General features: G+C 38.6%; 1 protein-coding gene across 2 annotated transcripts; it reads left to right on the top strand.

Moving 5' to 3' along the window:
* The first annotated feature begins 4,997 nt into the window (after nt 1-4,997).
* On the top strand, nt 4,998-11,188 carry LOC127410704 (zinc finger and BTB domain-containing protein 18.2-like). 2 transcript variants are annotated; one of them, XM_051645893.1, is made up of 2 exons: nt 4,998-5,121; nt 6,936-11,188. In XM_051645893.1, exons 1-2 carry the CDS (start codon nt 5,005-5,007, stop codon nt 8,460-8,462), a joined length of 1,644 nt encoding a protein of 547 aa, XP_051501853.1. In that variant the 5' UTR covers nt 4,998-5,004; the 3' UTR covers nt 8,463-11,188. The 2 variants fall into 2 exon arrangements, with proteins under 2 accessions (XP_051501853.1, XP_051501854.1); XM_051645894.1 differs by lacking the exon at nt 4,998-5,121 and adding an exon at nt 5,810-5,921.
* Nucleotides 11,189-12,182: the final 994 nt, after the last annotated feature.

Genomic DNA, 12,182 nt, shown 5'->3' with positions numbered 1-12,182 from the left:
ACAGGTTAGTTTAATTTGTCATTCATTCATTCTCTCACTTAATTTGTGTGGGAACTTTACATTGTGTATTAGATTCAGAAATGTTGTTTTGAGCTTGTCACATTATAAAGTGGTAATATAACAGTATAACAGTGATTATAAACTTTTACAGTATTCTGTTTGTCTTTGTCTTGTTTCCAGCAAGATGTGAGCACAAAGGAACACTTTATTAGTGCATAAATTGGTTAGTAACACGAACAACAGCGTCACATTCATGCAGACATTTTGATTCCATTTCTGCTGTAACCTCACCATGCATTAAGAATAATTCTGTTATTTAATATTATTGTAAATAATCTTAGACATGAAGAGTTATGGAGCACCCTCCGAACTGCTGTAAATGTGTCTAAAGGTTTAAATCACTCTTAATTCTGTCCAGACTAAAGTCCATTAAATAAATTATCTTTTGTTTGTCTGTCTTTAAGGCTCCAGCAGGTCATTATGTTGTAATATATTTAAAACTGCACTTCTAGACTGTCTTTATCGAGTCAAACCTCCATGTGTTCATGATGACATCATATTTTTACAATAATGCATGGCTCTCTGCTCGTTATCACAAATTTTGAGCTGATATTTGTCTCATTCTACTGCAGAAAGTGAAAGGAAAACAAATGTTTTAATGTGACATCGATTGTTATAAAGTTTTGTGTTATATAAGTTCTTTATGAACTGCCTCATGAAGATCTAATCGTACATTTATAGAGTAAATCTATAACACAAATTTCAACATAACTCCTGATAGTCAGTGATTTGGCATCAACACAAGCAGCAAAAGCAAGAAGATTGATTCTGTGTAATGCCAAAAATAATAACTCGTTATCTTTACAAAATACCAAATCAGCGGGTTGTTTCTTAATCCAGTGAAATTCTTTAATTTCTCATCTAATTCTTCACAGATCAAATTTCTGACCTATGCCACTCACAAAAAATTGACTTTGAATCTTTGAATTTACATGATTTCATTATGTACATCGGTTCCACATGAATCAATTATGTTACATCAACATTTTTTCTTCTTGGTTTTGCTCATTAATTCTTTGTCAGAAAACATAATTTTAACATAGTGGAATAAAGTCACATGATTCATTTTCACAGTTTTGCACGATATTTATGTGTCACATTACTGATTTATGTTGCAAGGTTACGCTAGTTATCTAACTTTTATCTAACAAACTCCCCCTTCTCTCATCTTGCCCAAAATGCATAAATAACACTTCATTTCAACATTTTTATTCTCCACACAAATCACAAATCTATTTAAATTTTCCCCATAAGGAATTTCTAGAGAAACATCTGAGACAAAGTTTGCAACAACTCAGAATTCCATTATGTCTCTTGACCATAAAAATCATCTATTCTAGGTGCTTTCCATGGTGCTTACAGTTTGCATAAATTTACTGAATGTTATAAATATTTTATTTCTCAAAGCACATTCTGACAACAAACCACACTGAATACGCAGTAAAATGGAGGTCACTATTAACTCTCTGGGAGGCAGATCATCATGGACACAATTATTTTTTAAGACACTCTACACATTGACTCAGAGATGTAAATGCAGCTCTGTAAGCAGGAGTGTTTTATTCATTCACTCAGAGAGGGAGTTTGGTTGTAGTTTGTGGACAGTGTGTTTATGGGTAAGACAATGCAGTTGTTGTGTTGCCTGAGATTGGAGCTTCTAAGAGAGGCACAGAATGATGACAAGACGTTCTCACAGGATGGGGGGGGGGGGGGTCTCATTCTTTCTCTCAGTTCTCATCAATGGCATTCCAAGCCGACCCTCTTTCCCCCTGATCAGACAAAAGCTCCACATTCCACTGCTGTCCTCTGGCCCAGACCATCCACACTCTCTCCATGTCATTCATACACACACACACACACACACACACACACACACACGCAACCTACTTTTCTGCTCTGTATTTCCACCAGGAATATTTGCCCATCATATACAAACTCTAGACTGAAAGCATCTGGGATGCAGGACTTCCATTGCTGTTATATAAAAAATGTACATGATTTACTTTTTTAAACTTTATTTACTTTATTTTTGTATTATATAAAATATACTGTATGTCTATATAAATAAGTAAGAATATCTCAGCTTTGTAGGTCCATTCAATGCAAGTGAAAAATCACATAAAGGCAGCATGAAAGTAATCCATAAGACTCCAGTGGTTTAATCCATGTCTTCAGAAGTGATATGATAGGTGTGGGTGTCATGGTGTACCTATACTGTTGATCATGGCTATCTTATGTTTGTTCAGAATGTAAGAATTCATAATCCTAACCATATAGAGCCTTCAAAGCTGATTAGCCTCTCAGGAACAACTTGGGTGATCTTGCAAGCTTTGTGAGGGGGCGGGGTGGTATGATTTTGGGCACCTCTCTCCCATCGTGTGCCAGGGGCGGGGTGGCACAATTCAGGGCACCTTTCTCCCATCGTGATCTTGCGAGCTCCGTGCAGGGGTGATCGATCAGGTACCCTGTCGGGCCACCCCAGAGAGCGTTGCCACCCTGGGCACCTGCCTATATCACCTATGCCAGGATCCGCTAGTGTTACAGGTGCTTCTCCTAAAATTCCTTAGAAAGTAAAGACACAAATGAATCCTTTGTTGTTGTATAGTAAGAGTATAGCTCTTCCAAATGAGACTGGATCTCATAGCTCAGATCAGTTTTGGTCTTGGAAGAATTTGATGAGAAATGTTTGAGCTCATTTTGAGATCACTGACTTTTGATTGCAGACTTTTGGGATCATAGCAAATCTGAGCACAGTATGAGACACTGTCAAGATCTCTTCTGAAACTCTAGAGGAGACACGTGAGATTACTGGAGTCTTTTTATCAGGAGAAACATCTGAGAAGCAGGAGGCTTTATCAGACATCTTCATTTTTAATCTTAGCAGAAGCAGTTGCAATATTAAAGAGACTGCATGATTTTTCTGTCCTGTTTTACAAATAACATACTGCATATAAAATATGTTTCATGAATAAACTAGTTTGGCATCTCTAGTGAGAAAACTCAGTCCCCTTTTACTTAGATCTGCATTATAACTAGTACAAGAGAAATACAAAACCCAGAGTATTGTAAAGGCCAGCCCTTTAGAGAGGCTTTAAATGGCCCTTTTAAGCATTTGACAGCTGGAGCTTGGGCAAAAGGTGACCCAAACAGTTGCAGAGGACACATGCTTAACAGCTGCAGATCTCTTCTCACGTCTGCAGAGCGCTTGAAGGATCGACAACAGTTTGACTGTTCATATTGAACACAGATCCAAAAATAGCCATCTAACAATGTTGCTCTGCAGCTATCCTACTTACAAAATGTATGAATTATAGCACCGGTGTGTGAAAACTATTTGATGCTCCTGTAAAATCTGTATAAACTTGTTTTATTTCAATCCTATTTACATGCATTCAATTAGCAGACCCTGCTACTTCATAAGCAATTAAAAGAAGACAAAAAAATGGAAATGCTGCAAAACAAAGTTCTAAAGAAGATCAAAAAGTAGTACAGAGATGTCAGTGACCTACAGTATACATGTTTACATGATGGTGAAGGTCTGCTTTGAACTCCAGAGTAACTTTAGGGTGATATTAGTCAGACTGGAGGGCGAGTTGGTGCCAAGACATTCCAGCTCACAGCCGATTAGCTTCCATTAGATCCCAGCAAACTCTCTGTGAGCACACAACACATTGGCGCTTGCAACAGTGGTCACAGACAGAGGGGGAAGTGTCTCAAAAGACCTCTAATCATACACTTAAATGTACTGAAAGAGTGGAATGCATTTAAGCTGGTCAGGTTGCAATTTGAAATCTTAAAACTTCGGCAGCACAACCATCTAGAGTCCTCTCGGCAAACACTTCATATTCAGGAGAAAAAGAATGAACTTTAACATCGATGCTCTTTAGGTTAATAAGTTCCTCTTCACTTTGTATTTGTAAATAGCTCTGCTTTTTTAAAAAAGCTTGTGTGTTCAGCAAATCATGTTTAAAAATGCCTGGCATGTGGCATACCTGAAACACAGTTTATGAAGATATTTGTGGATTGTTTTTTTTTTTAAAAACAAACTATAATATAAATCTTTCACACACACACACACATGGTCAAACTCCAATTTGAGGGGTCAAATCAAGCTCATCCCTTAAAGACCTCTAATTGACCTTTAAAATTCAGAAAGTAGCAGATAAAAACACAATAACATATAAAATAACATCCTTCACAAAAATGTATCATAGTGATCATAATGTCAGCCAAACTACTATTGTTAGTGTCGTTATTGTTACTATCATAAACTGTGAGAATTTAATATCAGCCAACACTGTCATTAAACCAAATGAAAACACTGTTTGAATTATGATTTATAATAAACTGTAGTAATAATAATTGTTTTATGAAACAATATAAAAGTTTTTTTGGTATCAGAAACTACAGTTACCATGGTAATTTCTTGTATGTAAAGAGCTGACATGGTTCAGTTCACTTAATTTTTAGTTTAATTTTTAATGTATATTTTTGCTTATATAACAACATAATGAATATAAAATTAAGCCTGATATTACAATTTATATACCCCCAAATATTAAGTAAAAAAAAATAAAAAAAAAAAAAAAAATAAAAACATAGCAAAGTTATTCACTTAATTTTACCTTTAATGCATAGTAGGTTTTTGTTTAATAACTTTGAAATTAATCCATAATAACCATAAATGACAATAGCACAATTCACTCCCAAGCCTGAACTTACACTTACTCAGCTTGACTTAAAAGTCGAGTAAACCTAAAATGGACAAACATATGCCCTCAAAAGCACATCTGTCTTCTTAGTGAACACTGCTACTTACTGCCCCCAGTGTGAGTGTTTGTCCAAGTACATTATACTGGTGTTATCGCGAGACTGGACCATTAACAACCTGCTTGACACACGCGCACACACACAAACACACACACACACAACGCAGAATGTTTCATGCGCACCGGGCTCGAAAATACAGCCGAGAAACAGAAACACAGACGCCAACATCTGGACACACACACACACCATGAAAGCGCGTCGGAACATCTGAGGACACATCAGTCTGCGTGTGTGAGTATGAGCTTTGATGGAAACTTCCTTTCAGTGTTCCATTCAGTGTTTGATACATTGTATCGTCCGCGCAGCGCGAGCGAGCGGGCGGCGTGTTTGATCGCGACACTGTCCGAGTTCCGCCGCTGCTGTACACCTTTACACTGGACTGCATGCGATTTGACTTTTAGTCATGGTGTTTTATATGTAGCATCTAAGCAATGACATACCTTCTGACATGTATAAAATAAGCACATACACAATTTAAGGCGTAAAAGTTCTTCATAGAAGGTCATTGATCAAAAGTTCGTCACCGTCATGTCGTCGTTGGTGCTCTGGTGTTGTCTGGTTTAATCGCTTTATTCGAGTTCGTTTAAAAATAGAAGTATCTTGTAATGCGCTTATTTGTGTTTCAGAAACTTTAGTATAACTTAGATACACTTGTCTGTCGTTTAAAGGGATCATATTACCATTATAACAATGTTGAAACGCATTAAGTGAGAACTTAGTGGCTTCCGAGGAACATATGGCATAAAGACACAGCTGGAGGTTTGAAGCTGATGTCAGAGCAGCTGACTACACACACACACACACACACACACACACACACACCTATACACACGCACTCATTCTGCTCACATGGACCCGAGATACAGAGTTGCTGGTGCTGTGGAAGTATTCTTATGCTTTACTTGTTGATGTGTGTCATGTTTTATGAAGGGTTTTTGTTTGTGCATGACTGGATTTACTCATTCAATGCTGCTGTATGAAAGGAAGCGCTCCAACTAAAGATCAACTTCTCTAAACACTCATATAATAAGGTATTTGATGTATTTGTACGTGTAAATAAGTGTTTAAACTGGTTCCTTTGTTGAATTCTCTGTTACACTGTAGCAATAAAATTGTCTGAGATATGAAAGTTGTTACATGTTCAGTGAAACTATAATAACATGTTCATTTTGACAGTTGATTTGGTGCATGCAACACCACATTTTATTTTAAAAGCTTTGAAATAAGTCCTGGTTTTGAATGCAGTATGCAATAGGACTGGATTCTCATATTCATATTTTATTTGTACGTAACAGTACTGTGATAGTTTCTAGGTATATAAAATGTTTCAATGGGTTTGAATGGCTTTTATCCAGCTATAAATGTCTTTGTTAAACTGTGAATTAACTGGTCTTGAATTGTCAGTGAAACTAGAAGTTCATTTTGACAGTTAATAAATTGTAGCTGCACATTGCAGCAATACATTTGATGTAAAACAGCTTGGAAACACAACTTACTTTTTGTTTCTACTTTGAAATGTACCATGCATAGGTTTGGGTTTACTTTTGTCTGGCCTTTAGATGCGTCGTTAGGTCTTCACGCTTAATAAAGAGTGGTTAGTTTTTCTGAGTTCATTTTGACAGTTGCACTTGCAACACCACATACGATTAAAACAGCTTGTAAACATGACTTTTTGTTTCTACTTTTAAATATGCATGGAGTTGGGTTTACTTTAGTTTGTCTGGCATTTAGACGCGTCATTAGGTCTTCACGCTTAAATAAGACTAATTAGTGTTTCTATGAGATTAAAGTTGTCTTAAGTTGTCGGTGAAACAACAGTATTGAGTGTGCGATAGTTGCTATAGTTGTGCAGTGAAACAGCACATATAAGAAAACCAGTTTGCAAATGCACAAGTCGGCTTTTTTTCTCTTTTAATGTAGTGTGCAGTGGGGTTGGGTTTGCTTTTGTTTGTCTCCACTGGCCTGTAGATGCGTCGTTAGGTCTGTGTGTTATGAGTGGCTACCCAGCGTTTATTTAACATCCAGTTTTTCCTGTTTTCCGGCAGGTCACAGAAATAAGAATGGAGTTCCCAGACCATAGCCGGCAGTTACTGCAGTGCCTGAGTCAGCAGAGGCATCAAGGTTTCCTCTGTGACTGCACTGTCCTCGTTGGAGAGGCTCGATTCAGAGCGCACCGGGCCGTTCTGGCCTCCTGCAGTATGTACTTCCACCTCTTCTACAGGGATCAGCTGGACAAAAGGGACGTTGTGCATCTGAACAGTGACATTGTGACAGCCCCAGCTTTCGGCTTGCTTCTTGAATTTATGTATGAGGGCAAACTGGAATTCAGCTCATTGCCCGTCGAGGACATCTTGGCCGCCGCCAGCTACCTGCACATGTACGACATTGTGAAAGTGTGCAAAGGAAAGTTAAAGGACAAGGACATGAGCTTCCTGGATGAGAAGATCGGAGACGGGATGGTCACGAGCTGTTTGGATAAGGAAAACTGTGCTGAAGCACGCCGGCATGCGCCACAGGCCCCCCAGAGAGCCGCCACGGCAGATGACCGTGACATGGACAACGGCAACGTGAGCCCTGCTGTCACAGATCGTGATAGGCCCATGCCGGCCGGGCAGAAGGCGAACAGTCACCCTGGCGGGTCACCGGACCTTGTAGGTGTCAATTATGTGTCAGCAGAGGACGACCCTTGTGTCCAAACAGCTGGAAAAACAAAAGCTGATGTCAGGAGTTCAGCCACCGGCGTGTCCCAGAGGACAGCTGATGACATGGACTGTGCTCTGGATTTGTCTTTCAAGCCTCTGTTGAGCCGAGATGCCTTCCACCCCTCCTTCGTCTCGGGACAGCTGGCCCTCGACAGCCAGCAGCAGGCCACGGAGCCACTTGTTAAAGACGAACATGACTTTCTGTCAGAGCAGGAGGACGGTGAGCCCGTGAGCCCCGAGAGCCAGCGCTTTGGGAATAGCGCCAGGAACTCAGTAGTGACAGGGTTCACTGCCCTCTTCCCCGGCAACAACGGCCCGACCGTGGACGACGACCTGATGGAGGGGGAGGGCCGGAGGGAGGAGGGGCCGGGGGGAGGCCGGTTGCTCGGAGACAGCGAGGGGGAAGACGAAGATGATCTGGCATCCTCGGACATCTCCACGTCCAGCGGCCTGCTGTTACCCAGCGGCCAGCAAGTCTGCGTGTGTCCGCTCTGCAGCAAAGTCTTCCCGAGTCCACACGTGTTGCAGCTGCACCTCAGCTCGCACTTCCGTGAGAAAGATGGGGTGCGTTCCAAACTCTCGCCTGATGGATCTGTGCCGACGTGCTCACAGTGCGGCAAGACGTTCTCCTGCATGTACACGCTCAAGCGGCACGAGCGCACGCACTCCGGCGAGAAGCCCTACACGTGCGGCCAATGCGGAAAGAGCTTCCAGTACTCACACAACTTGAGTCGGCACGCCGTCGTGCACACACGTGAGAAGCCGCACGCGTGCAAGTGGTGCGAACGACGCTTCACACAGTCTGGGGATCTGTACCGCCACATCCGAAAGTTTCACTGCGGCCTCGTCAAAACCCTCGCTATTGGATAGTGTCACTCAAACACTGTGGTTTCATTAAACTCGTTGCAATGAAGTATTTATCACGTTCTTTGATAGAAAAGCAACAGACTTATTACCAGTAATAAAAATATCCAGTATTTAGCGGTTGGCTGAACATTTGTTTTGTAATACAGATTTCAGATGCAGCAAAAGCACTAGATGTTGACATCATATATTGACGCTGTGCACTGATTCACTTATGAGAGGAAGGTTCATTTATGTAATGCAATGGATTAAATTGGCTGGTCGTCATCATGGAAGCGCCTTGAAAACAGTTCCTCAACAAACCGTCCAGAAGATTTGATTTTCAACTAAATTTGACCACCTTCACAGAGAAACTTGAAGTCTTTCTGTATGTCCTTAATTTAATTGTTCTTGAAGTAAAGAGAGGCAGATATTATTTATTCTGTTATAATTCATTACACAGTGGTTTTAGGGGAATCCAATGGTGTGATATATATTTATATATATATATATATATTATGTGGATCTACTGAAGGGTTTTGTCATTGAAATATATCAGTTCTGCACTTGCCAACATTATAAGTGACACTGCCTTTGAAAGCTACTTTCCGCTGTGTCAGTTGTTATTACGTTTCTTAATTCTTAAATGAAGGACTAGTTAAGTTCATACTACTGTCTGCAGAACACTAATTCTGCTAGTGGTTCCCTTGTCTGCTCATATCAACTGTTTTCACTGGAATATGTCTCTGTTTTTCCTCTTTCTTTCTGTAAACAGTGAATATGGTTGGTTGACTCATTTTGCATTTCAGGGAAACTTTAACATCAGAATGGTTTGAACCTCTAAGACTGTTTTGAAGGTGTTTCCTGTGAACATTATTTCATGTTTTCAGTCGATCCTAGATGAAGAAATGTTTAAGCTTGTATAGTAACGGTCACTAGCACTAAAAAAAATCCATGTTATGCTGTATGTTTATCAGACCTGAGAAAACTTGATTAGAGTTATTTATTAGTTAGTTCTTTTTGGTTCAGGGTTTACTGTAGACTTGACATTTAAAGTATAGAAAATACTGTGCTGGTACGTTTTGGCTAATATTGGGATAATTGATTAATTGCTGTACTGTATGTGGTGACCTGGATTCATTGTATCTCGTGTAGATAAGCCATCGTAAATGAAGTTTGACTTCACTGATGCTAACAAGCACTTCCTTTGAACGTAGTTTCTAGAGACAACACTGATATACTGTAGGCTGCTATTTCTAACTGGATATTTATATTAAATATGTATTTTATTTATAAGATTATTGTCACATTTTCATTTGGAATATAGTACGACTGAGATCTCTTGTTAAAGCTGCATTTCTGCTTAACTGGAGAGTTTGAGTCTTCCCATTGTAGCTGAAATTACAATGCTTTCATTTTTTAACGAGATCAGCTAACAGAGTCAAGAGATACTGTAACTGTTTGTTTATGAGCATAAACATCTGAATGACACAGTGACTTATTGTCCGAGCTATTTCTTCAGGAACCGTCCTAAACTACTGATGTGCACTCAGAGAAATCATTTTAAGATTTATGCATTACAATTTCATCTAATTGAATAAAGTCATCTTTAATCAAATTAATTCAACCCAATATTTTAAAAGTTTAATTTTGTGAAACGCAATTTGAAAATAGATTAAAAATGGGCTAAAATATTTTTTCTTTCGTCTGTGCATGTAAAACTAAGTATGCATCAATAGGTGCATTGATTATCTGTGCTCAACGATGTGATTCGTTCGTTCACTCCGCTTGACTGCATGTTAATTTCGTTGCACATTTGTTGAACAAATCTCATGAATTCGTTATTTTAAACATTTTACGTTTGTGTAAAATATTCTCATGTCAGTTTTAACACTGGAACAAGATTTCACGTGCTGTTAATTTAGAAGAATTTGATCATTGCAGATGAATTACTGTGTTTGAGAGAACACGCTGAAATGTAGGGAGTTTCTTATTTTATTTACATATTTACATACTCGATACATTATGACACATGCTGTTATTCAACGGCGCAATAATTGCACCTGCCTCAATGATATTTACTTTAAGTGATGGGTCTTTTCATTCTTAACCAGTCAACATCTGTAAAAGCCAATATATTAATGCAATAATGAAAATAAGAACAGATAATTACTTGTTGGCCTCTTTGATTGTGAGGTACAGGATGCATCGTGCTCCTTTGTTGTGAGATTTTCAGTAATAATTCTGGAACTGTGCTGCAGATCTTCACCTTTACTTGTATTTCTCAATTCAGTCTGCAAAACTGTATATGAAACCTGGATTATTGTCTAAAGTTTCAAACTGTGAAGTTGTATAATCAGAAGTAATATTTATTGATTTGTTTCTTGTGCAAAATGTTACTGTACTATATCAGAATTTCGACTTGTACAATGAATGATACTAAGTTGAGAACTTTTTACTAGACTTTGTAGAAGTGCCATTAGATGTAATATAATTTTTTGATATATATAAAAAAAAAAAACATATTTTATAGGAAATTGCTTCATTGTTAGTGAATGTAGAAGACAATCTGTTTGATCTGAACTTGCTTCTTTGGTAATTTATTTTGATTTTCGGGCATTGTTTGTTTGTTTGTTTGTTTGTTTGCTTTCTTTCTGGGCACGTTTGAACTTTGTGCCCTATTGTGTGTGCTGTGAAAATGTGACAATCTTTTATCTTTATTTAGATTAAGCATAGATTAAACAACCTTTTCTGTGGCATTACTGTGTTTGTCTTTTAAAATGATGCTCGACTTGTTTTGAGTCACGCTGCATTTTAGAAATGTCCAATTATAAACATAAAGAACATCAAAAAGAGAATAATGATTAACAAATTACAAGTAAGAATAGCCGCTTCAGTTTTGTGTAAAGTAAGCCTCAGCCTCCAATTTCCATAAGCAACGTTCCCAGAGTTATGGAAAATTGTCAAGGAGATACCATTATAATTTTGTGATTTTTCAGGCATGGAAAAGTCATAGAAATGCTCAAATTCTTAAAAGTGTCTATATTGACTATAATTATTATAGTAGAAATATGTAATGGGTTAGAAACTGCACATTCTTTGTAAGTGCGATTTCTTTACAACGATCGTCTTCTGAACTGCATAGGAACTAATATGGCTATATTTAAAATGACTGATGATCGTGGTCATTGATCATTGAAAGCACAGATTAAATGAATATATTATTTTAGAATTTACCCATTGACAAAAGGTATTCATACTATAGTATTATCCTGTTAACTTAGTAATTGAAGTTTAACACACGCACTTCTGCATGTCTATTTAATTCAGTGTTTCCTTAATGCAAAAAAAAACCACCTTACTGGACGCTCATTTGCATTCTGAGCAAACAAACAATTCACGCTGCATTCCAGGAAAGAAATGCGTGACCAATTCACGATCTCAAAGCCAATTCACCGGTCATTCTCATTCTCAGCGACTGGGATCCTAATTATTCTCCGTCTGCACATCTAAAGAAATCCAGCTGCTCAGTGTGATTCCCAGAACCCTCCCCCATCCAGACCACATGCTTTGAGAGAGAACGACCCCCATCTACCCCTCCAGATACCCCCGGCCCCGTCCCACTCACTCTTTTGTTTGGAGTTAGTAGTTTAGTGTGTCTATTGTTCCCAGCACCTCTCAAGTTCTGCCTTGAAGTTCAGTTAACCACCATAGATGTGACGGTTTAGACCGGTTTAGAGAGAGAAT

Source organism: Myxocyprinus asiaticus, chromosome 20, assembly GCF_019703515.2.
Source record: "Myxocyprinus asiaticus isolate MX2 ecotype Aquarium Trade chromosome 20, UBuf_Myxa_2, whole genome shotgun sequence".
NCBI classification, from domain to species: Eukaryota; Metazoa; Chordata; class Actinopteri; order Cypriniformes; family Catostomidae; genus Myxocyprinus; species Myxocyprinus asiaticus.
Note: the sequence above shows the minus strand (reverse complement) of the source record. Positions and strands in the feature narration are given on the sequence as shown.

Excerpts from the sequence above, each read along its gene's own strand:
- LOC127410704 (XM_051645893.1), top strand. The coding sequence starts at position 5,005 with ATGCGCACCGGGCTCGAAAATACAGCCGAGAAACAGAAACACAGACGC. Across the intron at positions 5,122-6,935 it reads GGACACATCAGTCTGCGTGT|GTCACAGAAATAAGAATGGA; the intron begins GTGAGTATGAGC and ends GTTTTCCGGCAG.